At 31.6% G+C, this 23731-nt stretch overlaps 1 protein-coding gene across 1 annotated transcript in view; it reads left to right on the forward strand.

Annotated features, from left to right (window-relative positions):
• LOC111629781 (alpha-1,3-mannosyl-glycoprotein 4-beta-N-acetylglucosaminyltransferase B-like) overlaps positions 1-23429 on the forward strand; it is a 64921-nt gene extending 41492 nt beyond the window's left edge. The window contains exons 9-11 of the mRNA XM_023373694.1: positions 1129-1322; positions 5231-5480; positions 21759-23429. Coding sequence (XP_023229462.1) covers positions 1129-1322; positions 5231-5480; positions 21759-21806 — 492 coding nt within the window. The 3' untranslated portion in view covers positions 21807-23429. The remainder of the gene's footprint in view (positions 1-1128; positions 1323-5230; positions 5481-21758) is intronic.
• Positions 23430-23731: the final 302 nt, after the last annotated feature.

Consider the following 23731-nt stretch of genomic DNA (forward strand, 5'->3'; position numbering starts at 1 on the left):
TTTCAAGAGCTGACTATGATTTGTTTCAAAATGTCTGTTTACATTCCACGTTCTGCTCACTACCGTTTCATTACACATTATGCACAATGATCTATTGTTTCTGTCGATAATTCAGTACAGCTCGGTCCATATGTCTTGAAAAGGCTGGCTACTGCTACTCCCACTTCTTTTATCATTCAATCTTGCGTTTTCTATTTTTTGATTCTCCATTACAAGGCTGTAAAAATAAACATAAATCACGACGTTTTTTAATAAAAGGTTGATAGGTTTCTTACCAATTAACTTTTTGCAATGTTGTTGCACTGACCCCTGATACAAAATAATTTAAAGATGTTTGTAGAACCAACAAATATGTATTTTACGTCATATGCAAAATATCTCAACAAGTACTGTTGCACTATATATCTGGCGCGGACATATGGCAGTAGCATGGCGGAGACGTGGCGCTGACCTTATCTGCTAAAATTAATAGAAGTGGTGGCAACGTGGCGAAAATACATCTGCACCCAACGATTATAAAATATTATCTGATTCTGACTAAGATATTTTAGCTCGTATTCATTTAAATAATAATCAAGAAAAAAGTTTTAGGTTTATAGTTGTAAAAGAGAAAATAATATGACAAATATTTGAATTATTCAATTTTTCATCTGTCAATGCGTGTCACCCAAAATGAGCTCGTGTGTCACTTCTGACACGCATCATAGGTTCGCCATCACGGCTATAGAATAGGCTAATGAAACTAGATTTCAAAAATATTAAAAATAATCAAATTTAAAATTATGACACTTACGTGTTGCGGCGTTATTGACAGCGATTTGTTAAATTTCAGATAATATCTGAAATTTAACAAATCACTGTCAATAACGCCGCAACACGTACGTGTCATAATTTTAATTTCTAAAGGCTGGCATGAAGTGAACTATATTTTCATTAATAATCAAATTTAATTCACACATTCATAATTAATTTTTCGAAAAATCCCCCCCACGGGGGAAGTGTTATACATTTATAGTAGATACATTTTGAGTCACAACAACATGTGGCGGGGTCTGCTAGTTATTTTTATATATTTAATTTGACTTATTTCATAAAGTTCATATTAAATGTGTTAAAATTTTTATGTAGGATAAACAATTTGGAAAGGTTTCTCTTCATCGTCCGCATGATAATCCACCTGCAGAAGTACATACTAGTCTTAGAGCATATAAAAATTATTTGTTATCAAAAGCTTATAAAGGAGAGACATTTTTTTGGTCTTTATTACCACAACCAGGAGATAATGTGACATTTTATTTTAATCCATCTATTAAAATTGAGAAGTAAGTTATTTTAGTTTGTAAACTATATTTATACTTAGTTCATTATTTTCTGTGTTATAAAGAATACAGTATATTAAATTTCATACTTTATTGAGAAAATTCTAATAATTTTAATAAATTTTGTATTCCCTATATCAGTGTTTTTCAACCTTCTTGAATACACGACCCCTTTACAAGTTAAAAAATTCTGGCGACCCCCCAGGGCCATATTTAAACTATATTGGTGATTTTAAAAACTACGTATTTAATTTTCTTTCTTTAAATATTGATTGAAAAACCAATTGTCCTATAAAATAAACAGGCACAGCCTTCTCACTGAAATTCTAGTTTTTTTTTATTGTAGCGTAGGACCTACAAACACTAGTCTTTTTCTTTCACCCACGACCACCCTGGGGGTTGCGACCCACAGGTTGAAAAACACTGCCCTATATTATATCTAATCTGCTGTATCTTTGAATATGTACTGTACTTTATTTATTTATATTTGTTATTTGTTATATTGCTTAATTATGGACTATCATCCATAATTAAGCAATTTTACTTTATTATGTAATGTTATTGTTTTGAATAAATCTGTATATTTACATATTATGCTTTTGTCCACTGTGGATGTTCTTGTGATCTAGGACTTGTTATATTGAGTGAAAAGAAACACATCATTTTGAATTAAGATATATTTATTATATCTTAATTCGAAACGGTATGTTTCTCTTCCCTCAGTATAACAAATTCTAGTTCACAAGAACATCCACAATGGACAAAAGCATAATATATGTAATTAAGGACAAGAAGCATATATTAAACTGCATATTTATAGTTTAAATCAATTATACAGTAAATTTTAAGTTATTTTTAATTATATTTAAATACAGTAGAGCATCGATTATCCGACCCCCGATTAACCATCACATCGGTTAACCGACCGTTCTAGTCAGCAAAATTCAAATGTCCACTAGTGATGTGGCACTACAATATTTGGCTATGTCTTGGCTACTTTATTATTATTTTATTAAATTTTTGCATGTTTTAGCTGGCATCAACGGCTCGACCATTGAAGGGAGGCCAGTATTTAAACGAGACTTAATTATCTAATTATGAGTGGTTGTTTGTTTTGTGAGCAATAAAATAACTTAAAAATAATTTTTAACGATACAATAGCGACTATTATTATTTTAAAAATAAATTTGTTAGGCTTAACATCGATGAAAATTCAACACGAAGTTAATTAATAGCGATATACTAATTGCATGGGATATACTATACTAATAATATATTTTTTTCATTCTTTTCGGTTATCTGATTTTTTCAGTTATCCGACCAACCTGAGACCCCAATTCAGTCGGATAATAGATGCTCTACTGTATTATGTTTATTATCCACATCAATAGTAGGATTTGCATATTAATTTACTATGTATATTTTCATTGTTACATATGAAATTATACTCTTATTTTTAAATTATTTTTTAGAAATATTTTAGCTGCCTGATTATTGTTTTTATAATATAAATGAAGTCTTATTATTTATTTTAAAGTACTTATTAATAAATACTACTTATTAAAATAATTAATGTATATAAGTTATTTTGAAGTATTTGATCAACTGATTTATTTAAATTGTGCATTATTCATGAATTTATTTTATTATTAGACTATGATTCACATTTAATGACTGGTATTAATACTCTGCATTACATCATTTTTAATCATTTTCACACAAATTAGTCAGACACAAAACTTATAAATATACAAATTTCTTCTTCAACTTTTGTGTACATAATCAATGAATGGACACCATTTTGATACAGACTCTGAGGAATTGCATTTCTTTTGTTCTTAGCTAGTAGCTATTGTTGTTAGATCAGTTTATCGTGTAAATATTCCTTTCAGATAATTGTGTGTATATTACACACAAATTTATGATAAGATAAAATGATTATAAAATTTAAATTACATATACAAATGACTCTCTTAATTCATTACCAAAATAATTAAACCAATAACTTGAACTAAATGATTTTTAAATGTGGTGTTTTCATAAATTTATTATTATTACTATTATTATGAAAAAACATTTGATCTCGAAAATATTATTTCCAATGAGTTACTTATTTATTGAATTATAGAATTAGGTTTTTTAACTTTGTTTAAATAAGATGACCTGAGGAGTAAATGACCAGCTACTAGTGAATGACTACCATGGTCATTTGCAGGAATTCTAAGTTAATGTGTCAAATCCATACATGTAAGTTACATCTCATTAATTAGAAAAAAATAGCAACCATACAAAATAATCCTGAACTATTGGGTTGAACCGAAAGTTCGTTCAGGTATTTACATAATAACTCGTCTGTGGCGCCTTTGTCATGCTTATCAGGTTTTAATTTGTTTAGGTTGATATTACAAATATTTGCACATTTATTACATAAGTTTAATAACAAAATTTTAAAAAGTAGCTGTAATCTTTCAAGAAAAATATCATTAAAATGGAAGATAAGAAGGTGCATTTTTGATATTTCCTACTCTATTATTTCCAAAAAGGGAAAAAATGCAACAAAAACTAAAAAAGATGTGTGCTATATATGGGGAGGATGCAGTTACTGATCAAACATGCCAGAAATGGTATTCAAAATTCAGGGAGGGAGATTTTTCACTCAAAGATGCACCTCGGTCAGGACGGCCTTCAACCATAGAAGACGAGTTCGTAACAGCTTTAATTCAAAATGATCGGCGTAAAACAATGCAAGAGATAGATGTTTGGGATATTTTTAAGATGTTGGCTGTTGTCAGACATTTGGCTAGCCTTGGATACACTTCCCTTCATAATGATTAGGTCAATTTAGGTCCCCATCAATTAAGTGAATGAAACCTTATTGAGTGTGTTTCTGTTTGTGATTCACTTTTAAAACACAATGAAGGCAATACCTTTTTAAAGTGATTAATAACAGGCAATGAAAAATGGATCATTTACAACAATATTCAACACAAGAGATCTTGGAGTAAGCCAGGTGATCCTCCAGTGCCACAACCTAAAGCTAGTTTGCATCCCAGAAAAGTAATGATTTCAATTTGGTGGGACTGGAATTGGAAAGGGGTTCTTTATTACAAACTTTTACCCAACAACCAAATAATTAATTCCAATAAATATTGTCTCCAACTGGATGAACTAAAGGCTGCAGTGCATCAAAAACGTCCGGAACTTGCAAATCAACAGAGAGTGGTATTCCATCATGATAATGCAAGACCACACATATCGTTAAATGTACACCAAAGACCTCTAGACTTTAACTGGGATGTTTTGAGTCACCCTGCATATTTTCCAGATATTGTTCCCTCAGACTATCATCTTTTTCGTTCATGGCAAAATAATTTAAATGGCATAGAATTTCAATCTTTAGAAGGTATCAAAACCTTCTAAAGATTGAAATTCTATGCCATATCAATAATTTCTTTGTCAGAAACCCACCCAATTCTACCCAGATGGAATTATGAAACTACCTGTCAGGCAATGTTAGGTTATTGAACAGAAGGGTGAATACATAGAGGATTATAAATTTTTATTTATTTTATTTCTTTCTAAAAATCTAACAAACTTTCGATTCACCCAATACATCTTTACCTTAAATAGCCATTCCCTATATATCTTCTGACAGTTACAATTAAATAATTTAATTTTAATATAGGTTAAAGATATGAAGTTCAGAATATAAACTCAATTTATGTAAAGTTTTGTCATTTAAGTTTTTTTTTGTTAATGCAAAAGATTATTTAAAACAACAGTTATTGAAACAGGTTTGTTTATAATGTGTTTTTTATTTATTCATTACTGTTATAATATATTCATACTTATGTAAAATTTATTCTTCATATTTTTAAATGCAATATATTTTTCCTTCCAATTTTATTTAGATTCTTATTCAGAAGTGGCAATGCTGAGCATCCAGATGACAAATTTTTCAACACAACTGTTGAAATATTACCATCAGAGATTTTAGAAGACAATTCATATCCTGTAACAAGAGATGGTTATTTAATTGTTGGAAGTTTTAAAGATTCAAATGGTGTTGCAGAAGGAACTCTTAATACAAATATTGGCCCTATAAAAGTATTAAGATTAAATGTACATACTCAAAGTGATCGATGGGCCATTCTTAGTGAGGTAATATTAATATATAATTTTTCTTGTGTGTCATTCAGTTTAAACCTGGCCATTACATAATATTTACCTTGCTCTGGATATTACTTACTTTATTACTGTTGTTAACATTTACTGAGAATTTTTGCAATTTATTTTTAAAAATAATAATATGAATTCTAATTAATAAGCAAGAACGTCTGTCATCAAGTCATTGCAACAGATAATAATCATTTTAATATCAATTAGCAATTATTTAATTAATCACCTTTATTAATAGCAAACTACACCAAGTATTGATTTTATGAACATTACAACATTTTTTTTTTGCCAATATTAGCTAACTAATATATCTTAAGAATAAATAGTGATGGGACAATACCAAAATTTCTTCCAATTCATATTATGCTGAAAATTCCTGATTCTGATTCCAATTCTTTTGAATACAGTGGATGATCGGTTAATGAACAGTTCAGACTGCAAACAAATTGGCAACGAAGAACACTTCACAGAACAAACACAAAAAGAAAAGACATAAAATTACAAATGCCAATTGATTTTCCCTTGTCTTCAGGTAACAATTCAAAACCTTTTGAAGCGCGGGAGACATCAACATCGACGCTCAACCCGATACTGATTGGATAGTACTCCTTTAAACTTTGAAACTCTCTATTGTAATTCCAGCTTTTTGTTTACCTTTCTGACAATTTTTTATAGTCTTTGCGAGACTGTTGGGCACTCATTCAGCTGATTGCAGAGACAATGTTTAGAGGCTGATGGCAGTTTACAGATCAGGTAGACTGCAATTCAGAAAAATTTCATTGCAGAGATGTTTCTTGCTTGTCACAGTGTAGACAGCGATTATAAACAAGTTATTTGACCTACTTTCTATATTCACTCAATAGCAGGTTTAGAGGGTTTTTTAATTTGAGTGGTAATGTTGTTGGTGGAAAAGTTTAGATAAAAATGGAGATCATTCCTTTGATAAATGTTGTAAACAGTATGAATCGACAAAATTATTCATTAATTAATTGCTTGGAGCAAAAATAACAAAATTAAATACTTTAAATTTGTTTTAAATGTTCCAATTCTAATATTCAAATGGGTGAAGACTTTACAATTAATTTAAATCAGATGCATTTATTTACAATCCAAGTATCATGTCGGTTATAAAACGTTAATGCATTTTAGGGTCATTGTAGTTAAGCCTATAGTCAGAACATAATTTTAAAATTGTCTCGTTTGTTTAACAGTATCAAAATCTTTTTATAGAAATAAAAGAATGTAATAGTAATAATAAAATATTTTAAATTATTCATTTTGACAGTTACGAAGGGAGACAGTAATACAACATTGAAATAATTCCTTAAAAATCTATTCTGAAGACGAATTTCAAATTTGGTATAAATTTCCTAAATATGGATTTGTTCTTATTTTAAACCATATTGACAAAGTAATTAAATATCAAAATGGAAAAGGATTGTCATTAATTTCCGAACAGTGGTTGTTGACAGACTTAAGATTTTATTTTCGGAATCTTTCGGAATATAGCTGGCGACCTTTTCTGACATCACAAATGAATAACCCGATTGGCTGAATGACTCCTAAAACAGAGGAGTAATGGCCAAGAAAGTAAGAGCCACTGTTTTGCCAAAGTTTGTTTAGAGGGCATTTAGAAATAGTCTTTGCAACACATTTTAAACCACAGTTCAGCCAGCCAATGTCTACAGGCTGTTCTGTTGTTAAATGTTGTTTAATATAAACTCTGTCTCCTCTGCAGTCGCCTGATTAAGTTTTGCATCTGTTTTTATTTTTTAAAGGTGAGAGTTTAACATCCTATCTGATATTCATTAACGTTTTAACACCAAAATTTCAAATTTCATTTGGGCCTCATATTTACTTAATTCTTTCATGTGCTAGTTGATTTCTCTGAACTTTTTATTTCAAAAAGAAATTGATAATATTATAGAGCCTAAAAAGAGTGGTGTGTCAAGAACCATGCTCACCATAGAAACCAAATGAGATAATAGCCAAGTGGGCAGAAGATGTCTGATGTTGCTAGACAGTATGGTTTGAACAGATCTACAGTAGGCACAATCTTAGCTAAGAAAGATATAATCAAGGAGCCAAAGGAGTAACAAAAATCACATCTGAGAAACAAAGATGTGTCATCCATGAAAAAGTGGAGAGATTGCTTTTAATTTGGGTAAAAGAAAGGGAAATGAAAAGAGATGTAACTAGTATAACTATCATTCAAGAGAAAGCTAGAGAAATTTTTGAAGAACTGAAGAAACAAACTCCACATTTATCACATGAGGACATAGAATTCAAGGCTACCACTGGATGGTTTGCAAAGTTTAGAAGGAGATCTGGCATTAATCATGTAGTAATTCACAGTGAGTCTGCTAGTGCAGGTGAAGAAGCTGAGAAGTTCTGTCTCAAATTTGAAGAATTCATTAAAAAAGAATAATATTGTCTACAACAAATTTTCAATTGTGATGAAACTGGTTTATTTTGGAAGTGCATGCCGAACTGTACCTACATCATGAAAGACAAAAAAATATTCCTGGACATAAACCCATGAAAGACCAATTGACGTTATTTTTGGGAGCTAATGCTAGTGGCGATATGAAACTTATCCCACATCTTGTCTTTCACTTTGAGAACCTTAGATTATTCAAAACAAATTCCATAATTAAAAAAATGCAAGTGGTGTGGAGAATGAATGAAAGGGTATGGTTCTCTTTTCAAAGAATGGCTGTTTGAAGTTTGTGCTCCAAGTATCAAGGATTACCTTCAGACCAATGAATTGCCATTGAAAGCACTGTTGCTATTGGACAATGCACCAGGACACCCAAAAGACCTTGAAGATAATTTGCTGGAAGACTTTCCCTGGCTGACAGTTCAGTTTCTGTCTCCGAATACCACTTTGTTGATTCAACCAATGGATCAAGAGGTTATTTCAGGTTTCAAGAAATTGTACATTCAAGCACTGTTTTGTTTGTGTTTTGAAGCATGCCAGTTCTCCTCAATGATGAAATTTTCAAAGTTTTCTTTCTAAAACGTTTTGATTCTTGATGCTATACAGTTCATTCTTCTAATGTATTACAAGATATACCTCACTATTAACAACATGATAGTCAGGTTCAACGACTGGAAAGTCTATCCAGCTCGAGACCCTGGCTATCGCATCAAGGCTGGTATTATCATCAGGAACAAAAACATTAATGCCTGCCTCGTTTTCCAACATACCACAGAATACATTACCACCATCTGGGTTACAGACAATAACACTCACCTTTACATATGTTACAACCTATTCAAGACTCCACTAACATTGAGATGGCCATAGAAGCCATTCATCATCTCCTGAACAAAGATAAACCTATCCTAATAGGAAGTGACTTCAATGCCAAGCCTGTGATCTGGCATAGTCCAAAAGATGACCCTAGGGGGTAACATAGTTAACAAAACCATGGCTCAACACAACCTTACTCACTTAAACACCAGCACCCTTCTGACCTAATCTTGTACCACGGGAGAAAGTTGAACCTAACATTAGGAAACAGTCATATCACCCCTTGGGTCAACTACTGTTATAACTCACCCTTTTAGGAATTTAAAGGAATTTTAAGATAATTTAAACATATTGTTTGATGCATTCCATATTTGAATTGTACTGGTCAAAAGCCTGAGGAAGACCATGAATATGGTCAAAAACATTGGTTTTATTTAATTTTTATCATTACTGGGATATAATAAGGTTCTCGTGTGTTAATTATCCTTCCCAGTGATTCTGAGAGTTGTTTTTTTTTTCCACTGTTATAACACCGACATAGATTCTGTCAGTGACCATAGGTATATCTTCACTCAACTGAACACTACTAGTAATACTAATAATCATAGTTTTCACTACACTCGCACTAACTGGCAGTATTTCACAACACCTTCAATAACATTTGTGCTGGTATCTGTCACCATAATCACTCTACCTTAGACCATCTTGTCACCAGGCTTACAAATACAATCACTAACTCTTACATTACAATGTTTGAATTTGGAAGCAATAAACACAAAAATGTTTGTTGGTGGACCACTGAGCTAGAAAACAAGAAAATAGTAATTAGGAGATTAAGGAGGCAATTTAGGAATGAACAGGATCCGGACGTTAAAGTCACACTTAAGATTAGTACAGGCACGAACACAATGCTTACAAAATCCTTATAAATCCAAGAAGGTTCAGAAATCCTTCCAAGTGTTAGTCTAACACTTGCAGTTGCAATCCCTGGTCAGAACAGTACTACTTAGCTTGTAAGAAAAAAATGCCAACTCCAAACCCCCTTCACTATCTAGCTCCCAGATGGTCGGTATGTTACCGCTAAAGCTCGAAATCCGTTAATGTGCACATTACCTAGCTAATCTGCACATTAACTAGAGTGATCCGTTAAAGTTGCTAAAATTGTTCTATTTCTCAAATTACCTAGGTAATGTGCAGAGTATCTAGGTAATCTGCACATTACCTACTAGGCACTCGGTAAAGTGAAAATAAGATTTTTGCAGGAACAACAGCAACGTTTCTGTATGCTTAAATTAACATAATGTTATTTGTTTAATTTTCAATATCTAAAGAATCAAGTTAATACAATCAAACAATCAACAAATTAGTTGATTGAATCAATCATCAATCAATTAAAAAAACTTTAATACAAAAATCAAACGGTTTAAAATATTATTACAATTAGGGAAATGAATTTGCAAAACATATGATAAAATTGTACTTACTTATTAGTGCAATCTAAAGATTGGTGACACTTTGAATTACATAGCAATTGGTTTTTGCGACAAGCACGCCTATTTGTGGTACATTTAGATTTGCAGTCACATTTTCTGAAACCCTGCCCAGTACCAAGGGATTGTTTTATTGCTGTTTGACGTAAAGATATTTCTACAGCAGGGACATCCATCTTCTTTCGTTAAAAATCTCTCTTTGCAAACACTGAATTCAGATTTTGCATACAATTGTTTTAAAATACCTGTTTTAGTATCAAGTTTATAAAAGCCATCCTCTGTTTTACTAAGAACCACAGCTAAAATTGAACGTGCATCAGTTTTTGCTCTGTCTTCTTCGGGTACTTTAATTCTCACAGCGAAACCTTCATCGACGTTTGGGTGCTTTGCATTAGAAACTGCTAACATTTTCTTTGCTTGCTTTTCTAAACATTTCTTGGCTTCATCACGCTGTATTTTCTGATCCATATTCTTTTTACAGATGATGCACAATACATTCTTACCATACCCTTCCTCTTTAGGATCTACTTCACCACAAACTGCGTGAACAAACATATTACACGATTTACACTTGTGAGCACTTGATGCTGCTTTTGAGCAAACAATACAGACTATGTCTTGTATAGTGCTCTTTACAGGCTCTGTACGAAACTGTGATGGCGATTTTGTGAAGTTGAGGGTAACTCAGTGATGACTTCTTCAACTTGCAGAGGTGATTCCTTGGCAGAGGTGATTCCTTGGAGGTGCAGGGTAACTGAATATTCTTCGTGACTGTATCATCAATCAACAGTATAGAAGGCAGTTTAAAATTATTATCGATAAATTCTTGTATTTCTACAGGTGATTCTGTAGAAGCAGGGGATAACAGAATGTCCTCTTAAGTAAGATTTGACTGTGATCTCATAATCACAGTCTCTTGTGAATCTTCTAATTTTTCCACTCTTCCAGTCTTCTTCTATTATACCACAAAGTGTATTACATTCGATAAAAACTGAAGAAGACCTTGAAAAATTAGAAAATTGATGCAAAAACTGATGCACGTTCAAATTTTAGCTGTGGTTCTTAGTAAGACAGAGGATGGCTTTTATAAACTTGATACTAAAACAGGTATTTTAAAACAATTGTATGCAAAATCTGAATTCAGTGTTTGCAAAGAGAGATTTTTAACGAAAGAAGATGGATGACCCAGCTGTAGAAATATCTTTACATCAAAGAGCAATAAAACAATCCCTTGGTACTGGGCAGGGTTTCAGAAAATATGACTGCAAATCTAAATGTACTGTACCACAAATAGGCATGCTTGTCGCAAAAACCAATTGCTATGTAATTCAAAGTGTCACCAATCTTTAGATTGCACTAATAAGTAAGTACAATTTTATCATATGTTTTGCAAATTCATTTCCCTAATTGTAGTAATATTTTAAACCGTTTGATTTTTGTATTAAAGTTTTTTTAATTGATTGATGATTGATTCAATCAACTAATTTGTTGATTGTTTGATTGTATTAACTTGATTCTTTAGATATTGAAAATTAAATAAATAACATTATGTTAATTTAAGCGTACAGAAACGTTGCTGTTGTTCCAGCAAAAATCTTATTTTCACTTTACCGAGTGCCTAGTAGGTAATGTGCAGATTACCTAGGTAATTTGAGAAATAGAACAATTTAGCAACTTTAATGGATTACCCTAGTTAATGTGCAGATTAGCTTGGTAATGTGCACATTAACGGATTTCGAGCTTTAGCGGTAACAGCTACACTAACAACACTGAAGAAACTATCATGCTCATTCTCACTAGTCTTTACCCTTCAGATGACCCACAGCAGGATGACAGTACACAAGCAGTCATCAGAAGTTCTACACTCAATCAAACTAACACAGACAATGACCATGACCATAACTACACCTAAATTGAGGTTTTGAATACCATCTGTTCACTCACCGATTACAAAGCCCCAGGCCTTGATGGCATAACCACTAGAATGATTAAACATGCATTTGAGGCCAATCCTACAGTATTTGTAATTCTCTTTAATATCGGCTTGAACACTGGCCTATTTCCTACTCAGTGGTAAAAGATTAGTGCTGGTGGATGTGGGAATCAATTTGGCACTAACACTTACAAAAAATACAGACCGATCTGCCTTCTCCCAACTCTGGGAAAGTGTGAGATTGTCTAATGATTAATAGAATCACATGGCATCTACGCAAGCATAGAGCCCTGCATCAGAATCAGTTCAGCTTCTTTAAAAACAAAGGTACAGTAGATGCCATCCATCAGGCTAAACAAAACAATCAGCATACTGCAATTATCACTATTGACTTTAGATCACACCTGGTGGCCTTTTATCCTGCACACATTACACGCTCATCACTGCTCTCAAAATCTTTACAAACTTCTTCAGTCCTATCTTAGCGACAGGATTGCAGGTGTTTATAAAACACAAAATAAGTCATACTCATCACTCGAGGCTATCCTCAGGGATCCAGGCCTGTCCTTGTCTCTGGAACAAAGCCTATAACTTCAACCTGCACTTAAATGACATCCTGCCTCCTGGCTGCTTCACACAGAAACAGTGAACGCTTACAGGACATATGCGACAACATTCACCAGTGGAGTATTAAGTATAGGCAACTCATTAACACAGGCAAATGCAAAAGCATAATAGTTGGTAAGAACGTGCTGCTTGTCAGGAAGCTTAACCTTCGAATAGGTGCTCACAGAATAAAGCAAACAACAGAAATTAAATATTTAGGTGTTGTTCTTGATGAGAGACTTCACTTCATGCCCCGTATCAAATACATCATAGACAAAGCTAAAAAGACTGCCAACACCTTCATTAGTATTGCTAGGAACACATGGGGCCTTGGCCCTAATGCTCCTAAGCTTATTTACGGGGGTGCAATTTAGCCAGCACTTCTCTATGCCGTACAGGTCTGGGCCACCAAAGTCCATAACCGTAAAAAACTTATCTGTTCAAAGGATTGCAGCTCTCTGCATTTGTAAGGCTTATATGACCACACCCACTAGGACCCTTTTGGTAAAGTCGGGGTTGACCCCTATTGACTTAGAAATTAAATGCATTATTTGGCAGGAAAATCTTGTCACCTTACCCTGGCGAGATTATAGCGATTCGGATGTTGACAAAATGATTAGAGTAGGTAAGATTCCCCCCAGTTTGACCTTGATTGATGATATCAAAAAATTCAGTATCGACAAAAATACTGAATTTATTTGAGTTGTTTATTTTGTTATAGTTTTTGTTTGTTGTTTATTTTGTTGTTTATTTTGTTGTTTATTTTGTTATAGAATTTATTTGAGTTGTTATTTTGTTATAGTTGTTTATTTGAGGTAATTGTAAAATTACCTCAAATAAACAACTATCTACAATTAACCAGTAATTGGTGCGAAATTCTTTAAATTTCTTTGATGAAGCACATGTTATTTGCACCACCCAACACCAGGGACAACTAAGAACTTTGGAGGCAGTGGAAATCTTTAAAGCCGATCGCAAATCCACATGCATTAATTTCAAAGAAGAAATAAATCTCTGCAGCACGGCAATTTTTAATTGACAATAAATCATAATATATTTTATAAGGTAAATTTTATGAGGTATTGCACACAACGAATCCCCATTGGTAGAAAATTATATTTGAAATAACACGTGGATTCCTTCCACTTTCGTAATTTTTTCAAAAAATGGCACATTCCATATTTTTTAAAAGACATTCAAATTAAAGAATCCAGTTATAACGAAAGGTATAAAAAAGTAAGCCTGAAGAAGATTCCAGGAGGGGAATCGAAAACGTTCGCCGATTTTAAAGAATTTCGCACCGGTTACTGGTTAATTGTAGATAGTTGTTTATTTGAAGTATATACAACCCGGTGTGGTGAGAAAGCACATTAATTACAATTACCACCCCCTCCCATCAGTTTGCCCCTGACATTTACTTCGAAGATCCAGTTGATCATCCCATGTTTAGGATTTACACTGATGGTTCCAAGATGGGTGATGATGTGGGTGCTGCTTTTGTAGTTTACTCTGACTTAGGCCGCAAGCTTCACAATGCTTGCTTCCATCTAGGTACACACTGCTCAATAACACAGATGGTAACTTAAGCTTAAGGATATGAGTTTAATTCATATTAGGTGTAGGGAGGATAAAAGACACTACTTACGCTATCGCATTTATTCTGACAGTAGGATAGCTTTACACAGGATTGAACCGCTTAAAACTCATCCATCTCATACACCACATTCTCAGATGCTTAGGAAATCTATTCTAATATTGTTGTCTATGGGTCCCATGCAGGGTTTCTCGGCAACAAGACCGCTGATTTTTTGCCAAACAAGCTGCAAAGTCTTCAGTCACTAGTACTTTCAGTTACATTCCTACCTTGTACATCAACAATCATGTCGAGAAGCAAATCTTCATTCTCTGGCAAGACAGCTGGGTCCAGACACCATTGATAGGCTCACTTACACTTTCATCCCAAGGTTGACACTACTGCAATTCTTTGCCACTTTTATCCTAGGTACACCCTCACTCAGCTACTTACAGGACATGGCAACTTTAAGCAAAATTTGCATAGATTTAACCTTGGGAACAATCCACAATGTGATTGTGGAGGACCAAACACCACTTCACTTAGTATTTTGCTGCATTAGGGATAGTTTAATGAGAGCTGCTATTCTTGAAGGGTACAACATACAACTGGATATACCAACATACAACTGGAACCCATACCAACTCATTCACTTGCATTCATATCCCTTAGCGGGGTTCTTGAGAGCACTCACTTTGAGGGCACAGATGGCAATTAGCTTTTCCTTGCTTTGTTTCAACTGTCAGTATATAGCTGCCTTTCAACTTTGTATTTTAATTCTTATTTTTCATTTTCTTTTCAGTCTAAATTTGGTTAGTTTAAGTTAGTCCTAGTTGTAAGTTAGATTAGAGACTCTTTGCTTGGTTTCCAGTAAGGTAAATGAAACTAGGGTTAGCTTTAGTGGTCAGATTAGATTTGTCCTAGGTTATGGTAGGTTAGTTTAGTTACAGAGTAGGTTAATATTTAAAAATAATAATAAAAAAAGAAAAAAATGGGCTCGTTTGTCTTCTGTTGGTCTGTTCATTTTGTCTAATTTGTTGTTGTGTTCATACTGTCTGTCTATCTGTCAGTACTAATAAAACTGAACACAAGCACAAATCTCAATACTATTAAGTAGATATATGTCTTCCTACTAACAGCTACTTGGCACTAACTTCTTCACTTAGCTATTCGTGGCTGCACTCAATTATTGGTGTTCACTACACTCAAGCTTTCTTTTAGACCCTTCAAGAGACTATGGCCTTGCAGCTAAAAACTGCATGCCAACAACAAACATAGAGGGTACAGTAGCCATATGTATGCCAATCCTATCATTCTACTGTCTATCTCCTCTCTGTCCTTTCCCCTTTTCCCTACCCTCTTTTCTGCTGGCTAAACACCTTGTGTATGGCCGATGTCTTTCATGTATGTATGTATATACATACATACATACATATGTGTATATGTGAGCCATATACACATACATATGTATATGGCTCATTTAAAAGGCATGGTCAGAAGTCATTCAATGACAGTTGAATTCTGCTTGGCAAAAGCTGTCCCCTCCTGCATTCAGGGAGATGATGACCCTGAAATTTTGGATGTAATTGTGACTTGTAAATGTAATTGCTAGCAATCTGAAATTGGAGGGGAATTATGTTGACATTGAAGAGCTCATAATGGAAACTGATCTGATGACAGAACTTCAAGAACTCTTAAAGAGCACAAAGAAACTCAGTGAGATGTGTTTTCTTCTGAAAAAAGGAAGATGAAAGAGGATCAATGCCGACATCTGCTATTAAAGATCTTTTAAAGAAGTTGGAAGATGTCAGAACAATGGTCTTAGAATGGCAGCCTATTAACCTCAACATGGTTTGGATATCACTACAATGTCAATGCTATTAATTACCTCCAAAAAATCCTGAAGAAGAGCAAAAAGTAATTGACATTGGACAGATTCTTTAACATCCCACAAACAGAAAAACAATATGACAATAAAAATACATATATATATACACACAGTCTTGCATTTTTATTTATATGTAATTGATAACATAAATAAAAAATTACAGTAGATTCCCTATAAAACGGGTTCATATAATGCGGATTCATATATAATGGTGAAAAAATTGCAACTGTATTCGTATAAACACGCTAAAAGAAACTCGTAAAATATGGTAAAATGTCATCACCGACTTGTGTCGTGACAGGATTGGTTGAATCTAGACCAATAGCAGATATTGCACAAACTGTTGAGTTTAAACAAGCAGCGGACCTACTAAAAACCATTTATTATTTAACGGCCATAAAAATTATATTTATATTAATGATGTCTCCAAAGTTCAGCAAATTTTTCTCAGAAAAATAATTTATCAGGAAACACGCACCCGCCCTTTGATGTGCCGCTCAACAATGAAAACAAGCTTAAGCAAGGGCATCATCGAACAGTGCACACTCGATAAGTAATCCTACAATTTTTTGTTTATAGCAAAGTTTATATGGATTATTCCCAAAAAATTATACGTTTTGGAAATGTTGAGTCAAATTAGTCTAGAATCGATTAATTTTATGAAAGAAAACCTTTCAAACAGCAATAGTCCATAAACTGCATACATGCCGGGCTGTGATTGGCTCATGTATTTAAGGACTCGTACAACATGAATTTCATAAAAAAGGGAACATATCTACCGTGTTATAGGGGGTCAACTGTATATACTTTCTTACTATTTTTGGGGTCTCCAGAATGATTAATCGAATTCTTATAAAAATCTAGGTAAATCAATAATCAGCTAACAAACACACTCTTGGAATGGATTATGTTCATTAACTGATCACCCACTGTACTTAATGATTTACATTATGAGTATGGTACATTCATTACTTAATAAACATCAAACTTCAGAATGGAAAACAATTGGGAAATCCAGAATCAATCTTTCATAAGAAACATGAAAATTTTCCATTTATATTTGGATACTCGTGCATTTATTGTGTACTACAAAATAAATTTGTAATGTTAATATTGCAACTCTACCCCAAAAAACTACAGTTTATTTCCTTTTACTTAATAAACTATCCCATCATGTCATCTAGGGTCGCCATCTTTGGAAACTGCTTCGTTGACTGATGCAATGACTGGGGGAGGGAAAGGTAAATGAGAAAATGCATTTTTTCATGCTTCTCAGAACAGGCATGTCTTGTAAATGATTTAACTCTATCATATTTAACACTAAATGAGATTTGGCAAATGATGCAGTGAGCCAAACAAATATCATTGTCGTGAGTTAACCATTTTTGAATTCATTTGCTTGAGCCACAAATGTCTAGACCAGGGTTGTCCAACCTTTTTTCTTAATGAGCCAAATTAGAAATTTAGGTATATTCAGTGAGCTACAATGGTACTTTATAAAAATATATGCTTCTAAAAAGTTAAAAATTTGAATATCAAATTTTAATAACAAATATTATATCATTACAAAAAATACTGTATTATTGACAATAAAAAAATTATACTCATACAAAATAAAAATAAATTCAATGCAATATTATAAAAGAAAGGCAATGTCAAAAATTGTCAATATCTGCTTATATGGTACTAGTCTTAAATCTAAGAATGTTAGTTAAATGGAAATCATTCAACCTATTTCTTTCAGCAGTTTTGATGTTTTTCATGGACGAAAAAAATTGTTCACAACGGTATGTACTATGCATAACAGTTTTCTAGATAAATTGACAATTTCATCAAATTCATTGAAAGAATGAACTTCTTTATAAAATTCAAGAAGAGAATGTTCTCTATGATAAGTTTTCAAAGATTCTCTGCTTTGAAGTTCAGTGAGTTCCAGCTGGTATTTGGCTGGTGTTTCCACATAATTAAATGAAAATGGATCACTAAACAATTTTAATTCAGTTTCTATTTTTCTGAAGTCAGAAAATCTGCTTGTTAAATCTTTTAACAAAACTTCACATAATTTACTATATCTTTCAAAATTCACAAAAAATTCTTCTTTTTAGTAAACTCTGAAAGTGCACAATTTCACCAGCTTTTAATTGCATTATCAAAAGTTGTAACTTCTTAGTAAAACCTATTATTTGCTCAAACATTGTGCAACATAATTTGCATTTACAAAGGAAAGACCAGTTAAGTTTAGACAACATTTCAGTGAAATCTACTAAAAAGGCAAGATCATTCAACCACTCTGTTTTCTAAAAAATCTACATTTTACTTCTTGCTTTGCATGAACTCTCATATTTCACATAACAATAATTGAAATCTTTTCAAAGTTGCTGCTTTACTGAGCCATCTGACTTTTGAGAAATAAATAACGTCTTCATATTCACTGCCAACTTCTTCCAAGTATGCTTTGAACTCTCAATGGTTTGAGCTCAGAGATCTTATGAAGTGCACAACTTTCACAAGATCTGTCATCAACTGATTCATATTTAACTTTTGAGCACATAATTGCTGTTGATATATTCAACTACCATTGCTTGATTCATCATGATCAACCAATTCTTTGAATAAAGTAATAAATCCATTATTTTTACCAATTAATGCAGGAGCATTATTGATTATAATCAAATAAATTTTATTTCTATCAATATTGAACTTTTCAATGGCTAAATTAAAGTGTTCAAGTATGCCCTTGCCAGTTGTTGTACCCTTCATATGGCATAAGTTCAACATTTTTTCAATTATATTACAATGGCAGCAATTCCTCTGATGAAAATTCCTCTGATTGGACAAAAGTACCGATCAAAGTGACACTGCACAATTGATTATTTAATTGTGCAGTGTCACTTTGATTGGTACTTTTGTCCAATGCTAAACTGTAATGAACACATTTAGAGAATTGGTCCACAATGTACCTGTAACATCATCAGCTGTGTCATCAATTCTTCTATCAATTGTCTGATGTGAGAGACTCGTTTCATTGAATAAGTTAACTTTCTTGGGACAATATTCATTAAGAGCAATTACAATACATTCTTTTATTAATTCTCCATCTACCAGTGCTTACCCTTCTGAGCCAACTTACACATGACAATTTTATCATGACAAATAAGGCAGATAATATTATTGCATGTTTCAATTACAAAATATTTTTCTGTCCAAAAGATAACAGAAGAGAAAGTTCAATATTTTTAAAGTTGATGAAATAATTATGAATATACAGTAAGACTTTGCTTAATTCTATTTCAGTATTATGCAGAGATTTGCTTTATTCTGATTCCAATTAATTGTCCCATCACTAGTAATGAGGGCCAGATATATATGCATTTAAAATCACAATATATGCACTGCTGTATTCACATTAAAATGCCTGAAATATGCATTATACATGTTAAAAGTGCCAGAAATCTACACTAAAATATGTAGGTTGAAATGCATATGTATTTTACTTCTTTCTGTGAGCAAATCTTACTAATTTCTATTACACCACACTTTTTTGGTGGGAAGGCATAAACGTGATCATAAGTAACACAAAGGATTTGAAAATTATGACATCACAAAAATGTATTTGATTAAATAGAAATAAATTCAATAATGATAGCATAAAACATTATTATATGTGTATGTATGTATATATATATAAGGGCTGCGGAGTTGGTAAAAAACACTCGATTCCGACTCCTGATAATTTTAGTAGGCCAACTCTGACTCAGGCAAAATGAAAATACCGAGTTATTTTATGGGGGGTAGAGGCACTCATAGGGGGTACCCTACTCTGAACTCTGAAAGGAGCCTGGAGCATTTTAAAAATACTAACTATAAAAGTATTTGGGTTTATTTAACTTACATTAATATTTATTTGTATAAAAAAAATTAATTTAACAAATATTTAATAAGAAGAGAAAGGGGGTGATAAAATTCTACATCTACATTTATTTGACAGCATTTGCACTTCAATTTCACCCTTTCAGAAGAGTTAGTCCAACTAAAAAGTGTGCAATCTAGCTACTTCAGTCCCTTATTCAGAAAAGAAAAATATGTACTCTGATCAATTAGTCTGGCTCATTCAGAAANGATAACTGACTTTCGGATAAACGACGCTCTACTGTACATAGTTGTTTAGGATTAATGAACATGCTTATTATACTCCCAACAAATTTAATCAACCTCTCCAAAATGCATTTTGGCCTTATGGTCCTTTTCAATTGGATAACACACAAAAAAGTGTCTGTGATGATAATTGCCAACACTACAATATACCTTAGTAGCAGGGCTATGGAGTTGGAGTCAGAAGGAATTTCTGGCCAGAGGAGTTGGAGTTGGGAAAAATGTGTCGACTCTGACTGGCATTTTAAATTTAGTTTAGTTTTTTTTCTATTTAAGTGAAAGAAAATTTAACTAAATTTAAAATGTCAGAAAAATGTGTCATAGTTGATGCATTTTTTCCGACTCCAACTCCTCTGGCCAGAAATTCCTCCCAGCTCAGACTCCGCAGCCTTGATATATATACCATATTTTCTTGCATATAAGACAATCTCACATATAGGATGAGGTGTGACTTTAAAGATCAAAATAAAGAAAGTTAGATTTATCAATACAATTCTAATTTTATTTTGTTTAATCACAAATAAAATATCAACTGCACGTAATTTGTTCATGTAAAGATGTACAATCAGGAACCTTTTTTGCCAATTCTTAACAGTCGAATTCACTCTCCTTCGATTGCACTTGTGAGTTTCTCTGAATTCTGATTTCATGTGGGAATGGATTAAAACATATATCAGGCTCCCATGTGATTTTGAAATTTCAATTTAAAATTCAATTCAAAAGCTTTGCTTTTGCTTTTCCTATTGCTATTCATCTTTACTTCTGACAATACACAAGAATGATTCAAACAACTCAGATAAAATATTTTGTTTTTAAACACCAGGTGAGCATTCAGTAAAAAAATGCAAATACACGATTCACAAAAATTATTGCAAAAGTGCAAAGAATTCTTTGCTTGTGCATTATATATACAATTATTTACAAGATGTTTGGAAATAACTTAATTAACTTTAAGAATTTTTAAAAATTATATATGGAGAGATTTTAATACTTTTATATTTCAATAATAAAAATAATAGCTTATATTATCATAAAATATAACAAACAAAAAGTAGGCAATGAAAACAATTTGTAGCATGAATGCCCTGGGGTGTACACTTATCATGCCATGGTTATGTGTAATAACTAATTAATTCATAAGTAAGTATATATGTATATAATTTGTATATTTATTTTTCTAGTTATAAATATGTTAATGATTTTTATGGAAGTTGCATATTGTATAATTTCACATTCTTCCTTGTTATTTTGCAGAATAGCTTAGTTTGATATGAAAGTAAATCATATATATATGATTTATAAATTAAGAAAATCTAAAATCTGAAATTTTCTCTTTTTAATGAATTATTGTTAATTTTTCAGATTTTGATAAAGCCATTTGGAAACACATCTGAAACAACAAGCAGATGATAATTATTTGTTATCTAAGAATTTACCTGTTGAAACATTTCAAAATCTTATGTAAAGTTCCTTCCTAGTGCCTTATCTGTAACATAAATATTCACTAATTAACAAGTGAATAATTACATCTTGCATTTTTAAAGGTGCTTCAGGTCTTTCATGTTTTTGTGCAAATCAACAAAACTAGAGTTGAGAAATTTGAAAAATTTATGAAAGTTGTACATTATAAATATGAAAAGTTTCTATTGTTTTTATGTCAACAACATGATTTTCTTTAAAAATATAATAATGAAATTATATGAAATTTTTTGCTCCTGGTGCCAAAATGAATTCTAGCTCAGTATCAATAACATCTGTTTATTGTTTTTATTTATTTAATACATTTAAATGAAATGAAAATTGTTAAAATATTTCTATTTTATAGGAAATATTTGAATAATTTTTAAACTAAAACGTATAATTGCAATATATCATATATTGCAAAGAATGCTCTTTCTTTTCCTAATACAGCGATTTTTATTAAATTTATCTTCCACATTATGTAATACTTATATAATTCTATAATTTAAATATGATCTTCCATTAATATAATATAGATCCATTTAATGAATGTGTGAATTTTGTGAAAAGATTTTAATTTTCATTATCTTTATTTACTGATATAACAAAATAATGGCTTTTGTTACACTGGTATAACATGCTTCCCAAACTTTAAATATAATCACAAATCATGAATTTTCTATTATTATTTTCATTCTGTGAGAAATGTTCTCAAGAAATATAAACTTATAGAACTATAAATGTTTATTGCATTATTCTCATTCATTCATATATTAATTTGTATCCATAATCACCTAACATATAAAAATTGCAACCATTTTTTTTGTCTTAAAAGACCTTAAATTTTGGTTCCATCCTAAATTAATCAAAAATAAGTGACTCATATTTTTAAATATAAAAATTATTTGTTTTAATACAGAATTATGTATTCCATACAGGTAAAGAAAGTTCACTTTGCTTATGCATAAGATCTAATATCAAAAAATAGTATTCATAAAAAAAATAAGTTTTATATATAAATTTTAATTGATGTGTTCAAAGTTAGATATCATAGGATAAATTATTTTATTTTAATATATTCAAAATGACCAACTCTAATTTTGCAAACACTTCCAAGTTGTTTTACACTGTCCAATTTTGTATTTATGATGTTTTGAGACATATATAAGTGTTTCTTTTATAATATTATGACATTCTGATTCTTAAATTATCAATGTTTCTTGCGTATTTCTGATACACAATAGATTATATATGATTCCAAAGGAAAAAATTGTATGGAAAATGACTGAAAAATATAACTTAAAATTGAGAAATCTTGCAACAAACAGAAATAATTATTTTGTAATAAATTATTCCATGATATATGAGTTTTGATTTATTGCATATAGTTAATGATTACTAACATTTATTTTAAATAAATTTAACTTAATTACCTATGAATCATTATTGATTTTATTTATAAGATAATAAATATCAGTTCTAGTAATAAATAGCAATTCTAGTCTGCAGTTCTAAAATTTGACAATTTTAATGTTGATGGAATTTATTAATTGGTATGGTATAATAATTTTATAGGAGAGAAATTATTTAAATTTTAATTTAAATAAATGTACTTTACAATTAAATATTGTATTTTTAATATCAGTAGATTTATATGATGCATTTATTTTAGAAAAATAATAGTATTTACATCAAAATATATACTTTCTTAAAAGAATAATAGAAAAATATTTAGATAGAAAGTAAAAATATCATTTCTTCTAACATTTTTAAGTTTTACTATATTATCAGCAGGAATGACTGAAGTTCAACATTTATTACATTTCAAACAATATTTTATAAAAATAATTTTGATCTATTTAACTTAAGTTTAA

This window comes from Centruroides sculpturatus, unplaced genomic scaffold (assembly GCF_000671375.1).
Source record: "Centruroides sculpturatus isolate CEXI.00-Female unplaced genomic scaffold, Cexi_2.0 scaffold68, whole genome shotgun sequence".
Taxonomy (NCBI): Eukaryota; Metazoa; Arthropoda; class Arachnida; order Scorpiones; family Buthidae; genus Centruroides; species Centruroides sculpturatus.